The sequence below is a fragment of the Coregonus clupeaformis genome, chromosome 27, assembly GCF_020615455.1.
Source record: "Coregonus clupeaformis isolate EN_2021a chromosome 27, ASM2061545v1, whole genome shotgun sequence".
NCBI classification, from domain to species: Eukaryota; Metazoa; Chordata; class Actinopteri; order Salmoniformes; family Salmonidae; genus Coregonus; species Coregonus clupeaformis.
Window position 1 is genome coordinate 32885234 of NC_059218.1, and position 15314 is coordinate 32900547.

At 40.6% G+C, this 15314-nt stretch overlaps 2 protein-coding genes across 5 annotated transcripts in view; one reads left to right on the forward strand and one right to left on the reverse strand.

Annotated features, from left to right (window-relative positions):
- brcc3 (BRCA1/BRCA2-containing complex, subunit 3) overlaps nucleotides 1–15314 on the reverse strand; it is a 58700-nt gene that overhangs the window by 37504 nt on the left and 5882 nt on the right. The gene's annotated exons all lie outside the window — the stretch shown is intronic.
- On the forward strand, nucleotides 5356–10724 carry LOC121541810. 4 transcript variants are annotated; one of them, XM_045208145.1, is made up of 11 exons: nucleotides 5356–5563; nucleotides 6503–6589; nucleotides 6935–6970; nucleotides 7213–7346; nucleotides 7765–7901; nucleotides 7998–8091; nucleotides 8208–8307; nucleotides 9067–9326; nucleotides 9471–9657; nucleotides 9939–10066; nucleotides 10224–10724. In XM_045208145.1, the coding sequence occupies exons 1-11, from the start codon at nucleotides 5548–5550 to the stop codon at nucleotides 10539–10541; spliced, it is 1497 nt and encodes a 498-aa protein (XP_045064080.1). In that variant the 5' UTR covers nucleotides 5356–5547; the 3' UTR covers nucleotides 10542–10724. The 4 variants fall into 4 exon arrangements, with proteins under 4 accessions (XP_045064080.1, XP_045064081.1, XP_045064082.1 ...); XM_045208146.1 differs by lacking the exon at nucleotides 6935–6970 and having other exon boundaries at nucleotides 5357–5563; XM_045208147.1 differs by lacking the exon at nucleotides 6503–6589 and having other exon boundaries at nucleotides 5357–5563.

Below are 15314 nucleotides of genomic sequence, written 5' to 3' on the forward strand. Positions count from 1 at the left end.
GTTATAAATGTGATTTCTCCCTCATCATGATGTGGTGGGTTGCCTGGGCTGTGACAGGCATTTATTAAACACAAGTGGGGGAGAGAGTTACTGAAGTTAGGATTTGCCCACTTTATGAATCAGCAAAAGTGTTTCCTAGAATTATTGTAGAGCTTACTGATGACACTGTCCTCACAGGTTGCCATAGAGAGAGTGAGAGGTCAACATGTTGATTGAGCTGCTATTTACATTTTTACTGCCGCCAGAGAAGAAATAGACACACATACACACACACTCACACCAACCAAGTTTTCAGATGTTGGACTTTAATGTGGTCCTTGATTCATCATGGTACCTGGGAGGCACATTTGGATCCTTCTCAGCAGGGTAAACCGACCGACCGTGAGTCCCTCTATGCTTGGTAGTGACAGCGTGACAAAAAATCCTTCCTTTCATACATGGAGCCACTTAAGTGAAATGTTTAAAGGCTCAGTGCAGTCAAAAACATGATTATCCTGTGTTTTATATATATTTCCACACTATGAGGTTGAAATAATAATGTGGAACTGTGAAAATGATGATAATGTCCTTTTAGTGTAAGAGCTGTTTGAAAAGACCGCCTGAAATTTGTGCCTGTTTTTGTGGGATGGAGTTTTGGCCTGCCTGGTGGCATCACCAGGTGGTAAATTACTTAATAGACCAATAAGAAAGAGAGTTCCAAACCTCTCAGCCAATAACAGCAAGTTTTCCATTTTCCCTTCCAAACTCCGACCACTCCCAGACAGTCCTAGCAAAATTCTTGCTTGAGAAATTGCTCTTTGCTAAGAAGCTATTTATGTTTATTTTTGACCATTGTAATTGAAAACAATCACAGTAAGGTATTTAATTGTTACCCAGAAATAATTTGATATTGAGATTAAAACGGCTGCATTGGACCTTTAACAGGACATGGAAAATGCACATATTTCAAAAAGGAGACTCATGACACCACCCCCCCCCAAGGGTAGGTAGACTGCATTCATTTCAGCTTAGCTCAACACAGCTCACTGCAACAAAAGGCAACTGTCTGCAGCCCAGCTGAAGTCACAAGAGCCTGTCTGAGCACCAGTGTTATCATCCATCCAGACAACCACAAGTGAACCAAGCAGCCACATTTCGACTCATCTGACTGAACACATATAGGCACCTTTCCTGCATTTCTGGCCCAAACACAATTCACTAAACAGGGGAAGATTGTCAACCAGAGAGGGTTGCCTGGAGAAGCGTGGGCCAGGGTTCAGGGCTGGGACCAGAGAGACCTGCTCCTGAACAAAAACAAGGGGAAGTGTCACAGCTCACTGTTGTGTTCTATCAGGGGAGCTACTGCTGGTGTATCTGAAGGGTTCACCTGTTCATCTTCTCTCTCATATCTCATTTTATATACACTTCATGACAAAAAGCATGTGGACACCTGCTCGTCGAACATCTCATTCCAAAATCATGGGCATTAATATGGAGTTGGTCCCCCCTTTGCTGCTATAACAGCCTCCACTCTTCTGGGAAGGCTTTCCACTAGATGTAGGAACATTGCTGCAGTGACTTCCAATCAGCCACATGAGCATTAGTGAGGTTGGGCACTGATGTTGGGCGATTAGGCCTGGCTCATAGTCGGCGTTCCAATTAATCCCAAAAATGGGGTTGAGGTCAGGGCTCTGTGCAGGCCAGTCAAGTTCTTCCACACCGATCTCGACAAACCATTTCTGTATGGACCTCGCTTTGAGCACGGGGGCATTGTCATGCTTAAACAGGAAAGGGCCTTCCGCAAACTGTTGCCACAAAGTTGGAAGCACAGAATCGTCTAGAATGTCATTGTATGCTGTAGCGTTAAGATTTCCCTTCACTGGAAGTAATGGGCCTAGCCCAAACCATGAAAAACAGCCCCAGACCATAATTCCTCCTTCACCAAACTATACAGTTGGCACTATGCATTGGGGCAGGTAGCGTTCTCCTGGCATCCGCCAAATCCAGATTCGTCCGTCGGACTGCCAGATGGTGAAGCGTGATTCATCACTCCAGAGAACGCATTTCCACTGCTCCAGAGTCCAATGGCGGTGAGTTTATACCACTCCAGCCAACGCTTGGCATTGCGCATGGTGATCTTAGGCTTGTGTGAGGCTACTCGGCCATGGAAACCCATTTCATGAAGCTCCCAACGAACAGTTATTGTGCTGATGTTGCTTTCAGAGGCAGTTTGGAACTCGGTAGTGACTGTTGCAACCGAGGACAGACAAATTTTACACACTACGCGCTTCAGCGCTCGGTGGTCCCGTTCTGTGAGCTTGTGTGGTCTACCACTTCGCGGCTGAGCCGTTGTTGCTCCTAGACGTTTCCACCTCACAATAACAGCACTTACAGTTGACCGGGGCAGCTCTAGCAGGGCAGAAATTTTACGAACTGACTAGTTGGAAAGGTGGCATCCTATGACGGTCCCACGTTGAAAGTCACTGAGCACTTCAGTAAGGCCATTCTACTGCCAATGTTTGTCTATGGAGATTGCATGGCGGTGTGCTCGATTTTATACACCTGTCAGCAACGGGTGTGGCTGAAATAGCCGAATACATGAATTTGAAGGGGTGTCCACATACTTTTGTATATATTGTGTACTTCCATCTAGAAAATTGAAGTTATGAAATGGTTTACCGGAATTCTACGGTTCTGTGGTCAATGTAACTCTCCAGCCCCAAGGCTATGAATGATGGACAATAAAACTAGCATAGAGGAAAAGATTGGCTCAGAACATGTCCACATAAAGCCTTTTTAAAGGCTATCTGTAACTCACAACAAGGAAACGAAACATAGATAATCCATGCAATAGGGTTGGAATAAACCCTTGTGAGGAATCAATGGCTCTCATAAGAAATCAGTGGTCTGACGATCTCTGGGAGTGAGTGTCCTGTCACCGTGGTTCAGGCCTGGGAAATGCAATCACATTTTAGTATTCACTTTGACTCCTACCTCACCTATACAACCACCACGGGCGGCTGTAACTGCCACATTCATCTTTTTTTATTTTCATGCGTGCTGTGATTTACGACATCACAGTTTGTTATTAAATGTAAATAAGTAAATCACAAAGGGGGGAGCCGACACTGCTGCTGATTGTCCACGGTATGCAACAAACTGCTTCAGATCTTAACTAAGAGCGGAGAACCATTCTTGTAATGGAAATAATACATCTCAGACAAAATCAAAGATTGGGACCCATAAAAAAGATGAAGGTCCTCATGGTAGAGGTGGTGGCAGAAACACTAAGACAGATTCTCAGAGAGCTCTTCGGGCCATGAGCTGGAACTGGTAAATAAACACAGGCTCTAGAAATATCAGGATCCAAAATGTATCCAAACAATGACAAAAAGAACATGGGTTAACAGTAGTATAGTATCTATGTATCCAAATTATTTGGAATTAATATGGGGTTGGGGGAATTTATTTTTTTCCTTTGTTGTTCAAGAGCATAAATGCTCCTGTTATATTCAGCCATTGGTAGCATGTTTATTTTAGCGTTTGGTTCAAGAACAGGGAGGCCAGTGTAAAGCATGCAGAGTGACGTTAGTGAGTGACGTCCTTCAACAAAGCCTAGAGGTGACGATAACAACACAGACCAACTGTTGGGTAATGTCTTACTTTCCTAATCATTCATTACTGCTGCAGTGCTTGTTGTAGCCCTGAGTGAAAATAGGAAGAAAGCCATTTTATGGCTTATAAAAGTGTTGAATGCAAAGTGTTGACAATGCTGAGTAAGAACTTAAACATTCATAAAAACAGCAGCTCTTTGCTGTATTGGTCGACAGTCTGTCTAGTCATGGTTTTAAACGTTTTGAAATCTCACAGTATCAATTTTGCTGTAGCTTTCGTTTATGCCTGCTACGTTACTGCAGACATGGTAATCTGAGCCATCCAATTGGCCGGCGATAGATTTATAGTGCACTTGATTCGCTCTCTGGGAAGGCAGAGTTTGTGCCTTCAGACACATGAAATGGTTCAACATGGCAACAGTCGCCTACCCGGCGCGCATTGCAGCTGAATCGGGTGCACCTGCTGACAACAGTCCGAGACAAATAAAAATAAAAATAGGAACACAAGGCTTTATCGTAGGGTTTTTTACAGAAATGTTTGACGATTGACTAGGAATGCATTGGATATCTACCAGTCGATCGCGGCGGTTGGTTGGTGACCACTGCTCTAGAAAGTTCAATCTCGTGCTTTTCTCTGTGGGATATTTCTGCCGGGAGCTGCGAGGCAGTCTCGGGGCTACTGTGCGCGCGTGCACGCGCTCAGTTTACAGGGAGCATTGGTCTTGCCCCTTCAGTTGAAACTTGTGCCCCTCAGTTTTAGTTTTATGTCCCTATATAAAAATACCAAAAAAGTTCAAATATGTATCTCCACTGCGTTGTGTTAGCACAATGGACAGAGGACGCCAAAGTGTGTGTAAGGGGTCTATGGAAAGCCACTGGGGCGCAGGGTTTCCGTTAGCCGGTAATTTGGCATATAAAATAAATGAAAAGCCGATAATTAAAATTGTAATTGTCCGGAGCTGGCCTGCTGCTGAGGAGAGAGAGGAGCATTGCCCTAGGCTACTGTTGATTGTGAAGATGGAGGCCTTTTTCATTGAAGTAAAACGAAAGTTAGAGAGTATGCCTATAGTGAAAAGTCTACAAGGTAGGTCTCCAGACTGCGACCATTTAGTTGCATTTTGCGACCCTGGCTGTGGGAGTTTAAAAACTGTATTGGTTGCATCAGTGTGGGCTGCACATTAATTTAGTTTGTATTATTTTGGTAAGACAGCTGCATTCACATAGGCTGTTTGTAATAGGTGAATTACCCTATCTATCTTGTAGACTATATTCTTTACTTCAGGGCGGCAGGTAGCTTAGTGGTTAAGAGCGTTGTGCCAGTAACCGAAAGGTCGCTGGTTCTAATCCCTGAGCCGACTAGATGAAAAATCTGTCGATGTGCCCTTGAGCAAGGCACTTAACCCTAATTGCTCATGTAAGTCGCTCTGGATAAGAGCGTCCGCTAAATGACTAAAATGTAAATGTAAAAAAATTACCAACACGGCCTTGCTTTCGTGTGTAGAACGCAGTCCATTGTGCTGATACAGCGCATCGGAGATTGGTGCGAAATCTGTAGCCTACCTGTCACTTCAAAAGGACTCAATGATCTGAGTCTCGGCATTTGAACTTTATGTTTATTGTTGTATAGTGTGATAAGCAGAATTCAATATAATTCGAATTTAATATAACGCCGATTTCAACTTCCCCCTTAGTCACTTTATCCTGGCGCCGGGTCTGCATGGGGCAGGTAAAGTTAATTTAATGTACACAGTAAATTCCATAGTGTTAAATATGCAGTGTCAAAGTACATTGACTCTTACAGAGTTATTACTACAACAGTTGGAGTAAGATACCGCCCAGTGTTGGTGAAAAAGTACGTTGTTAAAAGACGCAGTGTCAGACGTACTCTGGAAAGCTCCGCCCACCTACGACTCGTCTCAAACGGACCACACATTTTCACGGCGCCATTTTCTTCATGTGGAATGACTGCGGTAAGTTTCTCCTAAGCGACTATACACACATTATTTGTCATTTTAACAGAAGCAGCATTTAAGAATTACTTTATATCGTTGCTAACAGTGCACTCTAGTTGGTTTTAGGTCTTAAAATGTCGAATTTTAAAAGGCTAACGTTAACATGTTGTGACTGACTTCTGTCCAGTCCATGTGCCAGCAGTATTAAGCTAACGTTAATTAACATTAACTGACGAACATAACGTTCAAACTAGACAATGTCAGCCCGATTTATTGTAAGTTATGTTAATACAACGTGGAGGGGGGATTGTGTACTTCTTGTTAACGTTCAGATATTACAGGAACATAGCAAAGACTAAGGGGAGTTGGCTAAACTAGCTACAGTTAGCTACGTTAGCTTGACTGGCTAACTATGTGCGGGTGGCATGGATTTATTATGTTAACGGCGGGTAGACATTAACCTTGGACACTGCTTAAGCGGTGTGCCTTTATTTTTTCCTGGATATTATACAAAATGACTTTCGGGTTTCAAAGCAGCAGCAGTACTGTTAAAATACTTAAGCACTATCTTAGCACACACTTATGGTGTAACGTTTAGCTAACATTATTCAATTCAATGTTATTTATATTGTCAAATCATAACAAGAGTTATCTCAAGACACTTTACAGACAGAGTAGGTCTAGACCACACTCTATAATATACCAAGACCCAACAATTGCAGTAATTGTGCGGGCAAGGCGGTAACATTAATGTTACAAGGATGAAAATCAGACGTTATCCTTTTTAATGTGTTTGACAGTAACTTCAATTTAACTGGCCATTTCTGCAAAAGTGCTGATCATTTCTCAGCACTTTGGTGGCTTGAAACAATATTTTTTCTTATATTTGAGGAAATACTGCTAAAATAAGACCATCAACTTTTTAACTGTGAGAAATTGTACTGATACTATTTGCAGGGAGCATGCTGCTTAAAGCTAAACTTGGAGATGTCCAAAAATTTGTCAGAATAACTGAGCCAAATCTGAAAGACTTTTTGATTGCAGGTAAGAATTTGACAATGTTAGTAATAACTGTCTGAATTTAGCTGTTTAAAATTGATATACTGGAATATTCCTAAAATGATGGGACATGTTAAGTTCTCAGGTTTTTGGAACTGGTCCATTTTTGTACGTCTAAATTTCTTCTGTTTTGCCCTTGGTAACTACACTTTAATTGTGGATGCATTGCTTAAGGTATAGTTATGATGCTACAAAAAAAAACATTTTAATCACTTAATAGTGTTTGTTTAAAACCTATTTTATAGGGTAAGGTAGGTGTACACAGTGAAATTATTATATAAATAATGATTTACTTTTGTTTACACAAGCTTTTATCCCTGTTTTTTCTAGCATTTGCAAAGTTTGGTGTCCCAGCTGTAACAGAAGGTGTGAAAATTGTTGACAGTTCAGGGACTGAATTGGATGATGATGTTTTTGAGGATATTATAAAGGATCCCTCAACTGGGGTGCTAACCATCAAATATGACTCAAGTTTGTTTCAGTTAATTAGACTAATTAATGAATACGTTATTTCTTTGTTTTATGAAGTTCATGGTGTCTATTAAATAAGTGTCTTAGATTATGAGGGAACTATATATAATTCTTTTTCTTCTAAAAATCATGGTTAGAATCTGTCTCCATGGTGGCCTCTTCTGAGCAATCCCAACCATCATCCCTTGATACCTTGGACTCTGAGGATACAGTCATTATTTCAGATAGCCCCTCCAGAAAACGCCAGAGGCTGGATACAGAAGCCAAGCAAGTAAGACAATTCTGACATTTTAAATTCTGTTCTTGAATCTGTTCTCAGAGAATTAAAATTACATTAATATACATTGTAAATTACATGGTTTCAAAACATTTTTGAAGTCCTGATTAGGGATGTCCCGATCAAGTTTTTTTAAGCGCCCTATCCGATTAAAAAAAGTATCTGCTGATATTGAGTCCTGATCAGATACTTTTATTTATTTATTGATAATACAGTGCACACTTCGAGTACATTCAAGTTATTGTCGCTGTCTGGAGGGAGTTTCTTACCATTATTGGCTTTTTCATTGGATTTTTGTAGCACTTGCAATCTTTGAGATTGGATCGGGACATCCTCTGACATCATATTAGTTTATTTCCAGTTTATTTGCAGTGGACATAACATGCAGAATTGTTATGCATTTTGTTTTAAGTTGGTGGAATCAGCTCTTACCAACAAAACCGGTGGGGAACGTATAATAAATGAATACAACCGAACCAAGTCCTTGACGGATGAAACAAGACGCAAAATGGTGAACATGCTGGCAGCTGACATGACAGAAATGAATGGGTAATTTGTTAATAGTCCTTGTGTTCTCAATCTGTAAATCTAAATCTGAATCTAAGTGAATATGACTGCACAATCCTTTCTTCTTCAATTTTGCAGTACATCTCCACCCAGACAGGTGAAAGAAATGTATGCCAAAGGAATAGTGACCTTATTCCCGTACCTCAGTGACCCATTCTCTAAGAATGGCTATGTGAGTTGCACACAGTAATAGTTGTAATGTTAAATATTATTGGAAGTTTTTGAATCCTACCAGACCATGTTGTTTTCAATGAAGTATCCATTTTTGTTATCCTTTCATCCTTCAAGGAGCATTATTATGATGGCGAGAGTGGAACTGGGTACTTGGCCTGGAGGATTAAAACTATTCAGAGAGGCACCGCCAAAGACAGGCGATCATCATTCGGAGGTAATACTGGAAAATGTATGGAACAAAACAGTTGCTAGATCAATAATTGCATTTGTTGCACTATTTCTCAGACATATAGTATAATGTGTAACTACATCCTTCAATTCTGCTAGCTCCCTCCCTCTTAGCAAATTTAAAGAAAATATGCATCAGAGACCTACAAAGGACTGTGACATAGAGGGGTTGCCTCGACACTGACTGGTCGAGGCAACCCCTGGCAAACTGGCCTTGCAAACTTTAGGGTGATTTAAACCAGTAGATGGCATTTTCATACATTTTTCAACCCACAAACTGCAGATTTCATAAATTGTGAAGAAATAATGTCAATATTAACACCAGCATTGATGCAGGGCTCCACACTAACTTTTTTGTCTTGGTTGCACTTGTGCGCCTAACTTTTTTATTTAGGTGCACCAGCACAAAATGTAGGTGCACCCAAATTTTTTCCTTGCGTCGCCATTAACGCCACAATTTCAAGGTCACCTTTTTATCACGCTCCATATACATTCATATATATCATGTAACCACCCCCCCCCTTTGCTGTCCTCTGCCCCTCAGATGGCCAACACCTGTAATTTGGCCTTCTTCCCATTTGGCCTTGGCTAAACCAGCTTGCCACACTCCCTAGCATCAAACATATCATTCATATCATTTAGTTTACAGCTCAAAAAGTATATTTTACAGTGGAGTACTTCCTTTAAAAAGTTAGCCAGGCTACTAAAACTTTTGACATGATTGAAATTTTCCCGTGTTGTGTAGAATCAGCCAAAGGATCAACTGGTGAAGACATGTCTGGAGGACCGACTGTCAGACGAGAATCCCAGTTTGTTCCAGAGACTGCCCTGACTGATGATGAGTGCAACAAAGCAATCTCACTGATGAAACATTCTGCTGATGCAGACACAATCAAGAAGAAAATGGAACTGACGTTTGTGTATCGCCGCAAAATGATCCTCGACCCCCAGCAGTCAAGCAACATACTGTCTGAGTTTCCACGTTTTAAAGACGTCAAAAGCTTGGTAATTATGTTATTTTGAAAATACTATGACAAGTGAATTGTTTTGTAAGACATTGTAGTGATACTAGCTAGCTAAACTAGCACGCAATACAATTTGATTGGCTGTCAAATAACTGAAATTGTCACCAACACCACCCCACTCCAGGTTGAACAGGATTTTGTTCTAATGTTCGGAGAGGATACCTCAAGCAAGCTTCTGGAAAGGTGGCCGGTCACGTTCAAGAAAAAGATCATCAAACAATGCAGAAAGCTTCCATCCACAAGTGAGCTTGAAGAACTCTTGCTGGCAGCTGATCCTCCTGAGGATGGCACTGAATTGGATGTTGACTTTGGTAAGATGCTTGTAAGCCTACCTTTTGTGTTGTATTGCAATATCAACATTATGTGTAAACATTTAAATATCAACATAATACTAAGAAGCTGGATCTGTGAAAGATTTACGAGTACGTTCTGTAGCAGTATATTGAACAAAACTTTTGAGATTTGACTCAGCCCTGTGGATGTTTTAGTTAGAGAACTTCTTGTGATGTAGAACTGCTGTCTGTCTGGGGGGTCTTTTGTAAAGAAAACAACGTAACTGAAGTGTGTTAACATTGAACTTGTGTTGTTACAGGTTGGGACAGTGATCTGTCATCGGTTTTACTGCTTATACACCTGATTCCACCCTCCGCTCAGGGTCGGAAGAGACCAGGAAAGGTTTCCGCATCCCAAGCAGAGAAACATCTTGTGGTATTCAAGAAGGTTTGTATTTTTTCTAATTTGTGGTATGAACACCTAATATTAGGCTACAAGTATTCATTCAATATTCATATTCAATAAGAGTAGTGTATTGGCTCTTTCTGCATATTCTACAACTACTTGGCCATTAACTACAGTTTTCCCTCATTTGTCTTCGCAGACCGGAACAAACATTCAAGAGCATCTCGATGCCATCACTACTAGCGCTCAGCCCTATCTCCTAGCTGTTGGAGTTAAGAAGAATGCAATCCACCAGTTCTTCATCATTATCGACAAGAATGCCATACCTTGCAGGTCAACCTCTTCTCTTGTTGCTTTTGACGAACTATTTAAGGCACATTTTGTGTTTGGCACATCCTACAACACCATGCTCCACAACATGTACACTTTCATCCAAACTACAGTGTACAGCATCGATGCTGGCAAGGTCAAAGAGAGCCCTCGTGTTGCTGAAATCAGGGCGAGGTTACTTCATTAGTGCTTGAAGTTTCTCCTCGAACATGAAGTGTTTTGTTTGTCAGGCTGAGTTATCGAGTTCAAATATGCTTGTTAGGCATTTACGATTAGTTCACGGTTACTTGCCTGGAAAAAATCTCCGGCTTAAATGTGCTCAGACTGGATGTGGCTGTGCGTTTGGTACGTTTTCTGGTTTTAGGAAACATTTAAAACACAAAACACACTGAGTATATTGACCAACAGGTTGACCCTGATGTTTATTTAAGCAGCATTGGAGAGGCAGTGACCACTAATGTAGAGGAGACAGCTACAACGTCACGGACAGTTAATGAACACGAGGTAGCCACATCTACTCTGTTGAAAAAGTCCAACAGGAGCACTCTAGATATGTGTGCCTCTGCTGTTGCACAACTAAAAGCAGCTGGATTAAGTCAATCTACTGTAAATAGTTTTGTTTCCTCCATGGAAGAAGTGTTTTTTGAGATTCAAAGTCAAGCTACAGATGCAGCTTTGCAGTGCTTATCTCCACAGGAAACTGAAAATAAGAACAGAATAGAACAATCTTTGCAAAAGTTGGAAAACCCTTTCACACCCTTAAATTCAGAAGCTAAACGAAATAAACACTTCAAAGAGAAATGGGGAATCGTAGAACCTGTTGAAAAGGTGCTTGGCACAAGATTTGACAGCAGAAGAAACAAAACAACTGGGACATACGATCAGGTCGTTGTAACTGACAAGTTTGCATATATTCCTATTTTAGAAACACTAAAGGCCATTTTTCAAAACCCAGAACTTGCAGACATGTTCAAGCCCAGGCACATGCCCAAGGAAGGTGTGTATGCAGACTTGAGAGATGCCGCCTATTTTAAAAAAAAGTCCCTTATTCTCTATAGAAAAAGATGCCATACAGATCCAGCTATTTTATGACGACTTTGAAACAGCAAACCCCTTGGGGTCTAAAAAGGGTATACACAAATTAGGTGCTATATACTTTACATTAAGGAATTTTCCCCCAATCTTTAATTCATCATTGATAAATATTCATTTGGGTGCTCTTTTCCATGCGCAGGACATCAAGCGTTATGGTTTTAATTTGATACTTGAGCCACTTGTCAGTGATCTTAAAGTACTCGAGACAGAGGGACTTAAAGTTCCCAGATTGAAAGATGTGATTCACGGTACCATAGTTCAGGTCACTGGTGATAATCTTGGGTTGCATGGTTTATTTGGCTTTGTGGAGTCATTTGGGGCAAGGTATTGTTGTCGTTTCTGTCTCCTTGAGAAAGATTGTTTTCAAACTGTGTTCTGTGAAGATGATCCAAAAGTTGTACTACGAACTATCGAGATGCACAAACTGCACTGTCAAACTTTACAAACAGATCCTACACTACCTCATATCTATGGTGTCAAACGCATTTGTCTGCTGAATTCACTACAGTATTTTAATACAGCCAACAATTTTTCTGTAGATATAATGCACGATATTTTAGAAGGAGTTGCTCAGTTTGAAGTCAAACTTGTCCTGCAGTACATTAAGGAAAACTTCCTAAATGCTGAACAACTGGCTGGTAGAATACATGCTTTTGACTATGGATACAATCAGCAGCGAAACCGTCCACCTAGAGTAAAGTTGTTTGATGGAAGTAATGATTTGGGGTTGAATGCTATACAGTCTTGGTGCTTATTACGTAATATGCCTTTGCTATTTGGTGATTTAATACAGTCAGATGACCAGCACTGGCATCTTCTACTTTTGCTTCTACACATTGTTAACATTGTATTTTCCCCAGTCCTTACAGAAGGCATGACCATTTACCTCAAACATTTAATCATTGATCATCATCAGCTCTTCAAGCAGTTGTTTCCTGCAATCAATCTCTTACCAAAGCATCACTTCATGATTCATTACCCTCGTAATATAAAAAACATCGGCCCAGTTCTGCACATGTGGTGCATGCGTTATGAAGCTAAACATAATTTTTTTAAGAAGCAATTAAAAAGCTTTAAAAATGTAACAAAAACATTAGCCAAAAAAGCACCAAAGTTGTATGGCAATGTATCGAGAGTCCTTTAGCAAGGAAAGATTAACTTTAGGTTCGGGAAGATGGTAACACTTAGTGAGCTCAAAGAAGGTCCAGATTGCTTTAAAATGTGGGTCTGTATTGTCTACCAGTGTGTTTTCTGCCAAGTGGATCAAACATCATGGTACAGAGTACCGCCGTGACTTCATTATCTGTACTGAGGTAGCATTTGAGATGCCTGTATTTTGTAAAATCAAAATTATTGCTGTGAAAGATGACTGTGTATTGCTCTGTGGAAAACTGATGGAAACAGTGTGTTTTGATTACCATTACTATGCCTTTAAGGTCAGGATGCATCCAGACAGGGTTCAAAAGGTGATCAACATTACTGAACTGTGTTACTTTAAACCTTTTGATGTTCAAATGAAGTATGGAACGACAGATTCCTCCTTGTATGTTGTTCCCTATTGCCATTTTATGGAAACCTAAGGTCAATGTTTTAAAAAGGGATTTGTATTCTTAATATATTTTAGCCTGACATAGTTGAGCTGTTAATAAAAATTTGAAATGCATTATTTTGTGGTAAGTTGTGATTTTTACTCACTTAATGGAGTATTTGGTGTAATTTGACACTAAAAAAGTGTAAAATGAATACTGCTGAGATTTATTTCCGTGACACTATACGGTGTTAGAATTTGACTCTATTTGAGCTTGTTTTTCACTGCAAGATAGTCAATTATCAACACAATAGTGTGTAACATCAACACTTATCAGAGTTATTTTAACCTTGAGTGTCAACTCCATGCAGTGTTAAACTGGACTGGAATCAAACTCAATCAGAGTTGATTTGTTATTTTAGAAGAGTAAATGATTAACTCTTCCAAGGGTAATATTTACACTCTCCAGTGTTATTTAACCTTTAGTGTAAAATTAAAATAACACTATTCAGTGTAAGCGAGTGTTAAATTTTTACTCTATTTAGAGTTAATTTAACTCTAAAATGTTAACACTATGAAAAGAGTCAAATTAACACTATTTCAGGGTGGGACCATATACACTCAGAAATAGTGTTAAATTTAACTCTTTAAGTGTTACTTTAACACTTCAAAATTTACTGTGTATGCTTCCAGTGGCTTCAGGTTTTCACTAAGGGGCTTTAGGAGCAGTGTGTATATGTGTGCGTTTGCGTACGGCCGTGCAGAGGACAGTGTCTGATCGGCCCCTGTCTATTTCAGAGATCATAAAGCACTGTCACTATCTGGGACGTGACTGTTCATCAAGACCCTGAAGCCAGAAATGCACCTGTGTGCCAGCCTCCCGATACTCCCTGTTGTAGCCCTAACCCTGTTGTGTCCCATCATGGGCTGGCCTTCCACCGCAGCTCCCATTCCCTACCCTGTCCTCCCTCCACTCTGATTCATAGAGGCTTGCAGTTTTTCACTCCATTCCTCTCTTCACACTCAATAAAAAGTGCCCTTCTGCCAGGAGTAATAAACACAGAAATTATGGGAGGGGAACTGCTATGATGTCGGTGGTGTCACTTTCTCTAGATCTTCACATCCTCCACAACCAGAGAGGCTTAACAATAAGAGTGCCAATAGTCCATAGGACTAACCAGATCCAGTCCGTGCTTTTGTCGCTTTTATTCTCATGTGCAAAGCTAATATTTGAGAGTACATGCAACCTACATGTGCTAAACGTACAGGATCTAGTAAGATAAAGTAATCAACGTTTTTAAATGGTGTGTTGAGTTATGTGATGAAAATTCAGGCCTGCATGTCATGCAAGCAGCAGAAAAGACCCCTTGATGTGTAAACATCACAGTAAGTAGGCTTGCACTGCCCCCTTGTGGAAATACCATTGTTTGAAATCGAGTACTGTACTGTTCTCTTATGTTCATCATCCACACCATTTCCATAGTAGGGACCATAGTAGTCTAAAAACAAGATGTTTATGCAAATTACCCATTTGTGTGTACAGGGGCTCCGGAGTGGCGCAGTGGTCTAAGGAACTGCATCAGTGCTTGAGGCGTCACTACAGACCCCTGGTTCGATTCCAGGCTGTATCACAACCGGCCGTGATTGGGAGTCCCATAGGGCGGCGCACAATTGGCCCAGCGTCGTCCGGGTTTGGCCGGTGTAGGCCGTCATTGTAAATAAGAATGTGTTCTTAACTGACTTGCCTAGTTAAATAAAGGTTAAAAAAAAAGAAAAAAGGGTCAGTAATAGTGGTGTATGTTTGGTTTTCAATGCCTCTATTTCATATGGACATTTTTATTTGTTGTATTGTAGCATATTTTACAGATTTTTAGCCCTAGTTTCTCTGGCTTTTTTTTTAAGAATTGGGGGTGCTTAGGGAGAAAGGCCAGTTTTTCCAGCACAAACAATGGGCTATGACAATGTGGTTATTTCCATCCACAGAGCAAATTACAGCTGATGCATGTTATTATTAATTCAGCTTTATCTTGACCTTTCCATCAAACCACTGTCCTATGCTTGAGTCCTTGGGGGATGGAAAGATATGCTGTCTACTGTAAATGGGATGATGTCATGGCCACTGGTCTCGCACAAGGATTCCATAGCAATAGCAGACAAAAAATAAATAATAAGAAAAGATAAACAAACCTTTGAAAACTGGAGAGTCATCAGTCAAAAAATATGTTGACGTGCCCTTGAGCAAACCCTAATTGCGCCAGGGTCGCCGTTGATAATGGCTGACCCTGGCCGTGACCCCTCTCCGAGGGTTTCTTAAGGAGAGTTGGGATATGCAAAAAA